The sequence below is a fragment of the Vigna angularis genome, chromosome 4, assembly GCF_016808095.1.
Source record: "Vigna angularis cultivar LongXiaoDou No.4 chromosome 4, ASM1680809v1, whole genome shotgun sequence".
Lineage (NCBI taxonomy): Eukaryota > Viridiplantae > Streptophyta > Magnoliopsida > Fabales > Fabaceae > Vigna > Vigna angularis.
The window spans coordinates 6,217,858-6,232,456 of record NC_068973.1 but is presented as its reverse complement, the minus strand read 5'-3'; the positions used below and the strand labels follow the sequence as shown (position 1 = coordinate 6,232,456).

General features: G+C 34.8%; 1 protein-coding gene across 1 annotated transcript; it reads left to right on the top strand.

The window, feature by feature from the left end:
• Positions 1–1,310: 1,310 nt before the first annotated feature.
• On the top strand, positions 1,311–4,102 carry LOC108331048 (uncharacterized). Its single transcript, XM_017565664.2, has 4 exons — positions 1,311–1,794; positions 2,301–3,047; positions 3,167–3,246; positions 3,531–4,102. Exons 1-4 carry the CDS (start codon positions 1,435–1,437, stop codon positions 3,748–3,750), a joined length of 1,407 nt encoding a protein of 468 aa, XP_017421153.1. The 5' UTR covers positions 1,311–1,434; the 3' UTR covers positions 3,751–4,102.
• The last annotated feature ends 10,497 nt before the right edge of the window (positions 4,103–14,599 follow it).

Sequence of the window (14,599 nt, the reverse complement as noted above, 5' to 3'; positions counted from 1 at the left end):
ATTAAAAAATAAACTGACTATTATATTATATTGTATTTTTCTTTGTTCAACTAAAACTAAATTGAAAATTAATTCCCTAATAAACATAACTTTTCTTACGAAAATTGTTATAGCTATTGAATTAAAGTTTTTTGCTAAACCAAAACTAAACATGGAATTAATATTTCGGTAATCATATAATTTTTTTTTCTTAACAAACAGATGTTGAAAGCAAAATAAGCAAGTAAAAATTTAATGAAGATAAAGAATTTACATCAGTAGCCTACTTTTTAAATTGAATTAAATTATACAAACGTTGGACTAAACTAAAATAATAGTATGTCAAAAATTAAAAAACTTAACTAAAAAACGAGTTGAACTATTTTCAGTTTAGTTAAATGCAATATAATTGTTTGATTGGATTTTTTTCTTCGAAAACTAAATAACCTACTGGAATAGTTTGATATCTACATTCTTATTATTATACACATAAGAGAACACCGATAGAATTTATTAAAAGAGAGTAAAACATACTAATTCAACGGAAATAAAGTAAACTTTAAACTTATTTGAAACAATTTAATTGTGTTATATAATTCTTTACATGAAACACAATTTATGATTTAAACAAAATAAACTAAATTGAGTTATTTAAAAATTTTAATTATATAAATTATTTGAATTATTATATATCCTACTATTTTAAGTGTATTTTCTAATAGCATAAGTTAATTCAATTTAATTTGAGAAATCTTATTTAAGAATATCAAATGAATGAAACCATTCGGTACAACTATTATTTAAATAAATACTTTTTCTTTCTAATGCAATTAAGTTCAATAATTAGGTGAAATACTTTTAACAATCTTGAACTTATCACTCATTTCTTTCAACTAAAATTTATGAGTTTATTAATTAACAATGCGTTACCTTTAATAGACAAATTGTATATAATAAACAGATACAAGACATTGTATTTTTTTATTATGTGAACTCTAGTAAACTCTCCAGTTTATTTGAAAAATTTTAAAACTATTATTCAGTTGTTCTTCAATTCTTCATGATATTTTTCATTTATTTATTATTTATCTACTGTTTTAGTTTTACATTTCTCAAAATTACAGTTTAGTTTTTGTATATATTTATTTGTATATTTCAGTTAGTTAAATAATTTTTTATAATATCTTAAATTAATAGACTTTTTAAAGAAAGATATAAACTTTTTAAAATATCAAGATTAAAATAGTGAAAGAAATCTAAATAACAGACATAAAACTTTTTTTTTTAAAGAATCAAACATTTGCATTTGCCACCCGACCCATTGAGCAACGGCTAGTTCCTGCATTATCGTCATCATCAAGTGACCGTTCAGCTCACCACCCCAGATTCAAAATACAACGTTGTTTCTTCTGGTTTGTTTCTTCCTCATTTCTACAAGACACCATTTTCATTGGCATGAAAAATTCTTGTTCTTCGTATGAAAAAATGGGGTACTCAAATGCACCCAGGGCGTACTACTCCACTCTGCACGATTCAATCACCTCTCTATGCAAGACCATTCTTCCGTTGGGCCTCAAGAAAAAGTGTTTGGTTTCCGCAGAGCACACACTGTGGAAACTTCAATCCGACAACCTCAAATGGCAGCAAGACTCTCTCCATCAGATTCTCAACTTGATGGCTCTACACAAAGATGACATCCTCTCTGAAGATGAGGTTTCGGCTTTCAGGGCCCATTTGCTTGATACCCTTCTTGCTTCTCCCCCTCCAGAACAGGATCATGCCTCCATCATCAAAGACAAGCTTATGTTCTTACAGGTGAGTAGGACTAGTCTTGATCTATGAAGAATCTCACTTTCGCCAACATTCTTGTTCATTTGGCATTCACCCGCTTCGAGATTATGTTGCCTAGAATGATTTATATGTTAATAAATGGAAGAACTTTATGATGTTTCTAAATAAATACTTTTAACCACTTAAACTAACAATCATTTTGTACTAAATACCTTTTGTTTTTTAACAAATCCATTATTTTATCAAATTCATTTGACATTGGCCCCTATTACATTTACGCTTCCGGTTTTGTTGCAATTTTTTTTTCATGTTGCTGAGAAGTACAAAATTGTTTCTTATTGGTCCCAAATCTGGTAGTGATGATGTGGATAGACTCTAGAACTATTGAATTGAGGCTTGAGATCACAACTAAGATTTTGAATTCCAGTTATGATTGCAATTTTGTACAGAATATTTTGATAAGAAGTTCTACCTTTGAGTTACTAAGTTTTAATTAAATGTAACATTGTTTACTTATTGGTTGGTGCCAGGAACTTCTTCATGCCAAATGCATTTCTGAAGGAGAGTATCAATCTTCAAGGAGGCCTTTGCTTGTGAGATTGGCAGTTCAAGGAGGTGAGATCGAAGGCAGGGAAGTGATCAGTGCAGGGCTGACAGACACCAGAGAAAATCCTGAGGAAGAATGGTCAGATATTGACTTGAAGGATGATCAGTGCTTGATGAACAAAGATAATTCAAATTCCAAGAAGACATCAAAGCAGCCAAGGAAGCAGGTTATGAAAGGAGCAACCTCGGTTTTAAGCTTTGGATCTCCTTTCAAACCTGGGAAAAACTCGATGGAGAAGAGCATATTCAATTCACCTACTTTGCACATGCACTCAACGCAATCAAAAGTCTCTTCTCCCTCTATCTTTACCCAAAGTGAATTGAGGCATCCTAAGGAAAACAAACCCTTCGGGGATGGATCAGAGAAGATGAAGAGGAAGCCATTTAGAGCTCTATTTCATAGGGATAAAAATAAGAAAGAGGGGCATGGTGGTGGAGATCATCATGGTCTTGAGGCAGAGAAATCAGCAAAAAACCAATGGGGGTTTGATGGGTTGAGGAAAGGCAAGAAAAGTGACACAGATGATGACACAGTTCCTTTGTCTCTAAATGAGAGGTCTGATAGTGAGGCCTACTTCTATCAGCATTTTTCAAGAGCACACGATGAGGTGTCTCTGATGAACAAGTTGCAGCCTGATCAATCACCATCTGTTTTTTCCGTGGATGACAAGGTTTGAGAATTGAAACACTTCCTTTTGTTTTTCAAACTGCAAATTACATTCCCTTTTGGACAAAAAGAACATGATGAGCTATTTTGAACATTGAACCAAATTTCTGTATGAATAAATAGGTTTTGGAGGACTATGTAAAGAAGGAGCTGTCAAGAATGCCTACAGAAATGAGGAGCGCAAACACAAATCTCAACTTCTCGTATGTCATTTCTCAATCATTTAATTTTCCATGTTTGATATCCTTCTGCATAATTATTAGTAACTATTTCCTACAAATGCAATCTTTACTTTTTATTGTATAGAAGCAAGAAAATAGGTTAATCTTGTTTTGGCAAACCATAGGAACTAAAAATAGTTAAGATCAAACTATAGGAACCAATTCGGTAGTTTAACATACATTTTCATTATAGCAGTAGAACTACTATTATCTACTCCCAGGTTGAAAGTGTTATTAACAAAATTTCCTTTCTTACTGTGTTGAAGACCAAGATTTGACCAGCAGAGTGAAGAAGAGGTGAAGAAACAATTGAAAAACAGTGTTGTTGAAATGGAAAACAGGCACAATAATGCAGAAGTGAAACATGAAAACTCGATGGGATGGACAACATTTGAAGACGAGGAAAATCTTCACCCTAACCTTTTTGTTCACCATGGTAAATCATTGCAAAGCCTTAGCAACAATCCATTTCTTCTTCATGGTTAGAGTAAGTGGATCATCTCACCAGAACCAGCAAAAGTGTTATCGTTTGAATTATTTGTATAATATATGTGTTTATATTTATACCATAATGCGGTCTCTCCTAAACAATATTTATATTTTACATAGGAAAAAATAAATTTATCCTCCTATATTAATAGAAAATCACTCAATTGATTCAAAGTTTTAAAAGTTTAGTTTTTTTCTTACCCAAAGTTTAGTTTTTTTTTCATCTAAATTATATGCACGCAACTAACCCCAAAATTCATGCTGAGAGACCCAAATCCAACAAAATGTATTATGGAACTTCATGTAAACAGAGTTTATTTTTGTTATATAATAGAAGAAAAGTTGATAACCTTTACTGTACCTTTACCAAGTCTTGTATGTGATTTTTATTTCATGACTCATCATCCTTCAATGTTTTTGAAATCATTGGTTCTTTTTTCTACTCTGAAAATCGCATACAAAATCTTGTATGTGATTTTTACTTTTGCTATTACTTTTCAATGTTCAGTTCTTATTTCTTGTCTCGTTCTTTCCATTTAATTGATCACAAGTTTTTATTTAATTCACGTGTTCACTTACTATTAAGTCATTTACAACTTACCATTTAGTTTTACTTTTTCTTATTTTTTTCTTGGTGGAACTTGGTGCGCATGACACTCGTCTGTTCCCAGTAGATGGTTGTGCTCTCGGTCTTCAGAGCCGCTAGCTTCTTCTCATACCTCTACTTTATCTTCTGTATTTGCCGTTACATATAGCTTTGATAATCTCCACCGGTTCTTGTTGGTTATTTGATTCTTCAAGGGTTGTGTTGATCTATGGTGAACGTCAAAATAATTTTTTTGTGTGGGGTTGAGGTTAACGTCCAGTGTCTTATAGGTTCCAAAGACAAGTTACCATCAGTCTATTTGTCCGTTACACTTAGAGGTTACCCGCATAAAGTATTTCGATATCAAAATCAATAAAGATTCAGCATAAAACAATAATGACTCAATAAATGCAAATCACATACTTATATTTATAAAATTGGGTGTGAGTTTTAATCAGTAATAGCCTAATTATGACTCAATTGAAAATCACATTTTACTTTTTGTTTAGCATTAGGGATATCTCTCTGGTGTATGAATGTTTAGTCCGACTTCATAAGTCACAAGTAGCTTGTTTTGCCTCATCTGACTGTCTAATCTATCTATGACTGGACGACCATATAGTACACACGAACAAACGTGATTTGCACAAACGTACTAATTATGAAATAATTAGTATATTGTCACAACCTATAACATTATATACCTTACTTCAAAGAACTAACGACCACTCTCATTTGTTAACTAGTTAAATGGCTTGAATTGGGGATGTATTAGCAATCCTTTAAAACAAAATTTCTCTTAGTGAACCATTGAACCGTAAACAATACCAAGATGATTAAAGGAGTTTAGTAAATAATGTAGTTTGAGAGTTCAACAAATTCTATTTTTCATTGACATTGAGAGATTGAAACAAGTTAGATTGAGTTGAGTTGATTTGATACTTCCAACCACTTGACTTTGATCATAAATGTGTTCAAGAGTTGATCTTGTAGTTAATCTTGTCTTGTGACTAATCAGTTTGTTTCAATCAGTTCGTATGTACATCAATCAATTAAAATCACTAAAAAGAATCATTTTGAGTATTTTTTCCAGTAACTCATTTTACTATATTTCAATCAATTAAAATAAATTTCCACCATTTTATTGTATATCAATTTAACAAAATTGATTTCCATCATTTGACATCTATAAGAAAGTTTAAATAACTTTTCAAATATGTTTTTACACATTTTAAAACACTTCTATTGAAATATTTTGTTTCAAGCAAAATATTCTGAATATATTTTGTTAAATATTTTTCTTAGTGGTATTTATTTGAGAAACTACTAAGAGATACTACTAAAATTCTCAAAATTACTTCTCTAATGGAAGAGTTGACAAGCAAATATTTTGCTTCATAGCATATAGAATATGGAGATATGATATTGAATGGAATTCTAAGAATGTTGTTACTTGGGTTTACTACTTTACTAAGAAATTCAATTTATAATTAGCCTTTATTAGAAGAATTTTCTTCAGCGGATTTTTAGAAAAATTATTAGAAGAATTTGATAAACTAGCGAAGAAAGTAGAATACCTAGAAAGGGATTGTATTGTCAATCATAAAGACATCTATATAATTATTGTGAAAAAACAGTTCGCTTGAAGATTAATTATCCAAAGAAGAAGGTTATTCTTTAGCTACTTGCAAGAGTCAAATATTAGTATTTTTTAAATCTTATCTTAAGTTTAATATGGTTTTATCTTATATTTGAACACTTAATATGGTTTTATGGTGCCTTTTAATAGTTTTGAGCTCAAATTTATTTTTTATTATTTTGTAACTATTTTATAATTTCTTAATTCTTTTTTCTAAATTTTAGGAAAAGAAAAAGACTTTTGCTTAAAATTAAAACCAATACATTCTTGTAATAAAATATAAGCTAGTTTAAGCGAATATTTGTTCAATAAGCCTAAGTAAAGAACTCTCACTTAAAGTGATGCACATTTCAAATCATCATTCATTAGGACTATGTGTACACTTTGTTGTTATTATAGTTGATATTGCATATCTTAATAGACATTGTGTTATCAATTTAAAGTTAAACCTTACACCAAATATGCTTTGAATATGCTTTGAGACAATATGTAGATACATCTCATCTCATGTGACGTCTTTTTCAAATATATGATAATGCAATTTTTATTATCATTATTTTTGTTGAAGAGATAACTATACTATACTCAAGTTTTAATATAATGAAAATATAAACTTAAAGAGAAAGCTTTATTTATATATATATATATATTCTGATCTAACATAATTTAATCATTATTATTTTATCATAAAACATAAATGTAATATTTAGAAGATAATTACATATATTACTAATGTTACATCAAATAACTTATAACAACTTTACATATTTAAAAATACTTTTTTCACACCCCATATTTTATTTTTTCTAATACTAGGATTCTTTCTTACTTGAGTAGATATTATTATACTTCAGTCGATAGAAAAAAACAAGTTATTCAAATGGTTAACATGAATAGTGGATGACATAAAAAAGGAACCATTATAGTTTTTGTATAAAGATGTTTATGTCTAGAGTCATGACAAAATTGAGGATTGAATTTCTTATTCCCTAAAAGGTCATAGAGTTGTTGACTACATGTTTTTGTCAACATTTCTTGAGAAAGTGGTTAAAATATCACAAAAAGAATTTGACATGTTCCAGATCTAATTAGAATGAGATTTTCAAATTTTGTTTTTCATATACAACTAATAAAACAATGAAGTAGACAAATATAATGTATAATCACAACATACTAAAATAAGATAAAAATAAAAATAAAAATAACAAGAGTAGCAACTATCAAGTCAATTTTTACTAAGACGGTGCAATCTTTATTAAGTAATATAGGTGTTTTTTTTATAAAATTAGAATTGAGTTTAAATCAAACTAATGTTCAATTAACTCCAACATATTGAAGTTAGAAATGTTGGGTACAACAATAGTATCAGAGCCCATGGTTCAGATTTAGTAACCGGACTCAATCGAGATGAGTACGTCCCTTCATGATCAGGTGAAGCCTTGACAGGTGGCCGACAGATAGCCTGGAAGTGAATCATGAGAGGTGGGGAGCAAGAGATGCTCAGTGTTTGACCATGGATTGTGAAAGAGAGAGTGTTGACCATGGTGTACTCGAGGATAAGAAAAAGACTTCCGCTGTAGGGGAGGTGGTCCTTTGTTTGAGGGGAGGATGTTGGGTGCAAACAAAGTCCCACATCGGATAAAATAAGAGATGAACATGAGTTTATATACACATAATATACCTCAATTGTTAATAGGCCTTTTGGAGTGGTACCAAAAGCAAATCCGTGAGGGCTTGGTTCAAAGTGGACAATATTTTATCAATGTGGAGATATTTATGTGTATGTATGTGTGTGTGTTGTCCCCCCCTACAAGAAAGATTCTATTTCTGTTTAGATAATTTATTGTCCAACTAGATACATGCTAAAGGTGTTTTGATGATTAAGTTTGATCTCTTAAGTGGTTAAAAGTGTAATAAATAGTAAAAATTTCGACAACCATACTTAACATATGTTTATAGTTTCCTTTATAGTTTTTTTTATTACAATCAACGATCCAATTCTATTTAAACTTGATCATTGACATATTTAAATTAACTAGATGATTTTGATCCGATCGATTTTCTTCATGTTTAGACGACTGATAATATTATTTTGATTAATATGTTCCGTTCGGTGTAACATCCCAAAAATTCACCCAAAATTAAAAATTTATTTTCAAAACTTAAATGTTGTAATAATACATAACAACCCGAGCACTACCTATGAATGATCATTTCCTGAATCATGTATCATCACGACTAATCACTATTTATCAATCGATCGACACTTCAACGACTATCAAAGCCGGTCACTCCCTATAAATGATTACAACCTCAGAGCAACATCACCAATAAAGATCATTCCCTAAGAACCATCGCTACTAGACAGAACACTATAATAAGGAACGCTTGAGTCTGGGTTAAATGCCTAGAGTACTCTGCTGAACACCTCAGTACTGACCGAACGTAATCAAACTAAATCTCAGGTTACCAAATTAAGATCGGACGCTAGCTACCTCAGATCCACTAACATCAAGATTAACTGTTATCTAATCACGCTCGCTACCTGAAAATAAATAACACCAAGACCGAACGTCACTAGTAAGAACGCTCGTTACTACCTATAGACCCAACAAGTTTTACTCCCCGTCTCTCTCGAAGAAGTATTCCAAATCCAACTTTATCTGCACTACCATCTCTCTTGTATCCGTACCACCATCACGGTTAGAAACCACAGCCACAACATGCAAGATGAATAACCAGAATTATCACATTATAAACCCACTACATATACTATAACAATTCCCACGATAAATCGACTCACATGACACTGCAGACTAGTCTTTCATAAACTGATGTCGTTTACTCGTAATTCGTCGTCATAACCTGCTCTCAATAACAGGCGACCCGAGCCGTCATCCATCGCGACTTCAGACCTATCTCCCCGACTCCTCAAGGACTAACGAGTAAAAACATCGATACTACGCGTAACGATGCACTATACTCAACACAAGCCGAAGTCATTGGGCGAGACATTCACCTCCTCGCGCAGAAGAAGGTGACACTCGAATCTCCGTCTCACGCGTGAGACTAGCAAAATGCTAAAAAGACCGACGTAGTTACAAGTAAATAACATAGTGTATGTACCACCTCCAACAGAATAAACGTGCTCAATCACGAAGTCATACATATTCTCAATAATATGTATAACTAAACCAATAGAATAAACGTGCTCAATCACGAAGTCATACATATTCTCAATAATATGTATAACTAAACCAATATTGGATCAAGGAAATAACCAACAATTCTCAATAATTGCTTCAAAATTCTCCCACGGATTCATGCATTGCCGAACGCTATTTCCAACTCTGATACTGTCTGAACGAACGTTCTGAAATCAATCCTCATCACAGGCCGAACGCTCACAAACAAGGGCCGAACGCTCAATACACCAAGGACGAACGCTCACAACACCAAGGACGAACGCTCACCACGCCAAGGACGAACGCTCACAAACCAAGGCCGAACGCTCAATACACCAAGGACGAACGCTCACAACACCAAGGACGAACGCTCACCACGCCAAGGACGAACGCTCACTACAAGGACGAACGCTCACTACAAGGACGAACGCTCACTACAAGGACGAACGCTCACCACTGAGCAATTTGGACGAACGTCAAATTTCATCGGAATTAGACGAACGTTAGGCCGACCACTAATTGATCGAGCACTGTTGGGACGAACGTCCAATTTTGACTCACCAAAATTGGACGAACGCGCATTCTGCATAATTCTGCAGAATCGCGCAGATTCCAGAGAAACCCAGAAAACCCCATTTTTAACCCCTTCTTCCCAAATTTGCATCAAAATACAGATTATACCAACAATTAATGAAATAAATCAAACTCCCCTTACCTCTTGAAGACTTCCTTGCAAGCTTTGGGATCTATCTCCTCCTAGACATGCAGCTCTAGATCTCCTAGAAAATTCATCAGCTCTCCACTTTCTCTTCCGATCTTGTTGGAAGAACTCCACCCTCACCAGATGCCCAACCCAGATCTACCTCTCAGCCCTTCTGAAGTTGGAACAGCTTCTCATGGAAGCTCCTAGAACGACTGGAAACGAAAGGGAGGAAGGGTTCCCTTCTTCTGGAAGCTCTCCCTCATCCCAAAGATAAGCCTCTCTCTCCTTCTCACATGCCAAAATGAAAGCTCTCCTTTGCTGAGCCTTTTCCCCCGTAACCCAATACCTCCAATAAATGCTCTCCCAATAGTCAAAGAGGTGGGTGACCACCATGTCCCCACCATGTCCCCTACCATCCAAAATACGGGTCTTACATTCTCCCCAACAACAAAAATTTTCGTCCTCGAAAATTAAGCTTATCGGAACTAGTCGAGGTAAGTTTCTCTCATCTCATCCTCTAACCTCTAGGTAGGGTTGCCTGTTATACCATTCCAGATCACCTTAAATCGTTTAACAGTTCGTCCTCGATCCTTACTGGTTGCACTTCAAATGACAATTCCTTCCTGGCTTGCATACTCTCAACCTCAAACACTTACCTAAAATGATCTTCATGCTCTCGTGAAGGAGGAAACCAGAAACTTCTTCAGGAAAACATCTAAGAAGTCATTCACGACCGCGAAGTTTACACTCCGAATTCTCCTGCGCCGCAAGATCTGAAGCTTGAGTCGCTTCTATGGGTGATAACACTAAGAAGTAACTATCATTTTCTAGGAGGTCTTGCCTTAAAACACTGATCGACAGAAACATACCTTTGTCTTCATCGTTTGAAACCTTTCATCTTAGCCTATGATCAAACCTTTCTTCTGTGTGAACTACTACTCTTGAAACATCCAACTAAACTTGACTCTGAATCATCCACTTGCTAATACAACTTGATCATCTCCTTCAAATTTTCCCACTTAACTTAAGATCCTAACAATACTTCATTCTCTTTCAAATACCTCATGTCCTGCCTTATCTAACTACCTCTCGAAATTTTCTCCTTCTACTACCTTTCTTGATACTTATTTCCCCTAGTTTGCTATAGAATTTCTTATTCCTTCCTTAACTTAAATTTTAGGTCATCCACCATTTTCTTATTCAGATTCCAACCATCACTAATACCTAGGTTCATGTTACCAAACTCTCACAGCGTCACCCCGTTTCTCGCCAACACGTCCTTTTCTTCTGACTGTTAACGTTACTGAGATTTTAAACCCAACTCATTTCTCCAACCTTGTTACAACCATAATTATCCAAAGCTTCTCTTAATCTAGCCTCTGAACTTCTTGCGAACGTACAACATATGACCTTATGACTTGATTTCTGGAAATTTTCATCACTCACAACCTTACTCCTAAACTCCAATATCTTCACTCGCCCTCCGAAGCTTAACTTTAAGTCTTCTAACTCCTATCTTCGCGGCAAGAACTTGTCTCAAAGGCTTAAACCAATTCTAATAAAGGTATACAACTCAAGTTGTCCTTTAATATGCATTTCTCTCCTACTATCGAGCACACTACACTACCACAAAAGTAAGAACAAGACATGAATTACTACAGGAAACACCACTAAAACTCTAACTCTTTCTTAACTCTAACCTTCAGAATTAAGAAAGGAAAACCATCTATGGTAAAAGTCATGAGTGTGCACCCTCATTACTCTTATCAAGACGTTTTCTATTCTCAAAACTTCAAGTTAGATACACACCTTACTATGAAGACTCGGAGGAAATGGTAAGTCATACCATTTACACTTAACTCTTCCCAGCGAAGACACGGTAAACCCACAACACAAAGGTCATCCTAAGGATGAACTGCTCTGATACCATTATTATAACATCCCAAAAATTCACCCAAAATTAAAAATTTATTTTCAAAACTTAAATGTTGTAATAATACATAACAACCCGAGCACTACCTATGAATGATCATTTCCTGAATCATGTATCATCACGACTAATCACTATTTATCAATCGATCGACACTTCAACGACTATCAAAGCCGGTCACTCCCTATAAATGATTACAACCTCAGAGCAACATCACCAATAAAGATCATTCCCTAAGAACCATCGCTACTAGACAGAACACTATAATAAGGAACGCTTGAGTCTGGGTTAAACGCCTAGAGTACTCTGCTGAACACCTCAGTACTGACCGAACGTAATCAAACTAAATCTCAGGTTACCAAATTAAGATCGGACGCTAGCTACCTCAGATCCACTAACATCAAGATTAACTGTTATCTAATCACGCTCGCTACCTGAAAATAAATAACACCAAGACCGAACGTCACTAGTAAGAACGCTCGTTACTACCTATAGACCCAACAAGTTTTACTCCCCGTCTCTCTCTCGAAGTATTCCAAATCCAACTTTATCTGCACTACCATCTCTCCCGTATCCGTACCACCATCACGGTTAGAAACCACAGCCACAACATGCAAGATGAATAACCAGAATTATCACATTATAAACCCACTACATATACTATAACAATTCCCACGATAAATCGACTCACATGACACTGCAGACTAGTCTTTCATAAACTGATGTCGTTTACTCGTAATTCGTCGTCATAACCTGCTCTCAATAACAGGCGACCCGAGCCGTCATCCATCGCGACTTCAGACCTATCTCCCCGACTCCTCAAGGACTAACGAGTAAAAACATCGATACTACGCGTAACGATGCACTATACTCAACACAAGCCGAAGTCATTGGGCGAGACATTCACCTCCTCGCGCAGAAGAAGGTGACACTCGAATCTCCGTCTCACGCGTGAGACTAGCAAAATGCTAAAAAGACCGACGTAGTTACAAGTAAATAACATAGTGTATGTACCACCTCCAACAGAATAAACGTGCTCAATCACGAAGTCATACATATTCTCAATAATATGTATAACTAAACCAATAGAATAAACGTGCTCAATCACGAAGTCATACATATTCTCAATAATATGTATAACTAAACCAATATTGGATCAAGGAAATAACCAACAATTCTCAATAATTGCTTCAAAATTCTCCCACGGATTCATGCATTGCCGAACGCTATTTCCAACTCTGATACTGTCTGAACGAACGTTCTGAAATCAATCCTCATCACAGGCCGAACGCTCACAAACAAGGGCCGAACGCTCAATACACCAAGGACGAACGCTCACAACACCAAGGACGAACGCTCACCACGCCAAGGACGAACGCTCACAAACCAAGGTCGAACGCTCAATACACCAAGGACGAACGCTCACAACACCAAGGACGAACGCTCACCACGCCAAGGACGAACGCTCACAATGCCAAGGACGATCGCTCACTACGCCAAGGACGAACGCTCACTACAAGGACGAACGCTCACTACAAGGACGAACGCTCACTACAAGGACGAACGCTCACCACTGAGCAATTTGGACGAACGTCAAATTTCATCGGAATTGGACGAACGTTAGGCCGACCACTAATTGATCGAGCACTGTTGGGACGAACGTCCAATTTTGACTCACCAAAATTGGACGAACGCGCATTCTGCATAATTCTGCAGAATCGCGCAGATTCCAGAGAAACCCAGAAAACCCCATTTTTAACCCCTTCTTCCCAAATTTGCATCAAAATACAGATTATACCAACAATTAATGAAATAAATCAAACTCCCCTTACCTCTTGAAGACTTCCTTGCAAGCTTTGGGATCTATCTCCTCCTAGACATGCAGCTCTAGATCTCCTAGCAAATTCATCAGCTCTCCACTTTCTCTTCCGATCTTGCTGGAAGAACTCCACCCTCACCAGATGCCCAACCCAGATCTACCTCTCAGCCCTTCTGAAGTTGGAACAGCTTCTCATGGAAGCTCCTAGAACGACTGGAAACGAAAGGGAGGAAGGGTTCCCTTCTTCTGGAAGCTCTCCCTCATCCCAAAGATAAGCCTCTCTCTCCTTCTCACATGCCAAAATGAAAGCTCTCCTTTGCTGAGCCTTTTCCCCCGTAACCCAATACCTCCAATAAATGCTCTCCCAATAGTCAAAGAGGTGGGTGACCACCATGTCCCCACCATGTCCCCTACCATCCAAAATACGGGTCTTACATTCGGTACATATAGTACACCCACTAATTTAATTGATTTATTTTTTTAAACTTTTCACATTATATGTAAAATACTTTTATCTTTTTTTTTCTTTCCTTATAAACCATTCTTTTTGTGGATTTATGAAAAATTAAGCTTTTCTATTGATTTAAATTTTAAAAAGTCACGCGTATTACACACGGAGTTTAATTAGATAAGCAATTGATAATTGAATTTAATGAAAATTAGCATATTAATCACATTCAAGTAATATATGGATTTAATTAATAAATAGTATGATTTTAATGTTGAATTTGATTATACAATGACATTAATAATGGTTGAATTTCAAACTTGGAAATTAAACTAGCATGATAATTTAAAATGCATAAATACAAAGATTTATAGATAAATGTTTTCATATCTATTACATTTGCTACATTTTTGTTAATATGAAAAAACTTTGCATTATAATAGTTGAATTTATGTCCCCATAAAAAATAGTCTTAACCTTTAAAACAATCTAGTGAATAATTCTTATATTACAAATTAAAAAAGTAGATATTTCTT

Excerpts from the sequence above, each read along its gene's own strand:
- LOC108331048 (XM_017565664.2), top strand. The coding sequence starts at position 1,435 with ATGAAAAATTCTTGTTCTTCGTATGAAAAAATGGGGTACTCAAATGCA. Across the intron at positions 3,048-3,166 it reads TTTTTTCCGTGGATGACAAG|GTTTTGGAGGACTATGTAAA; the intron begins GTTTGAGAATTG and ends ATGAATAAATAG. Across the intron at positions 3,247-3,530 it reads AACACAAATCTCAACTTCTC|ACCAAGATTTGACCAGCAGA; the intron begins GTATGTCATTTC and ends ACTGTGTTGAAG.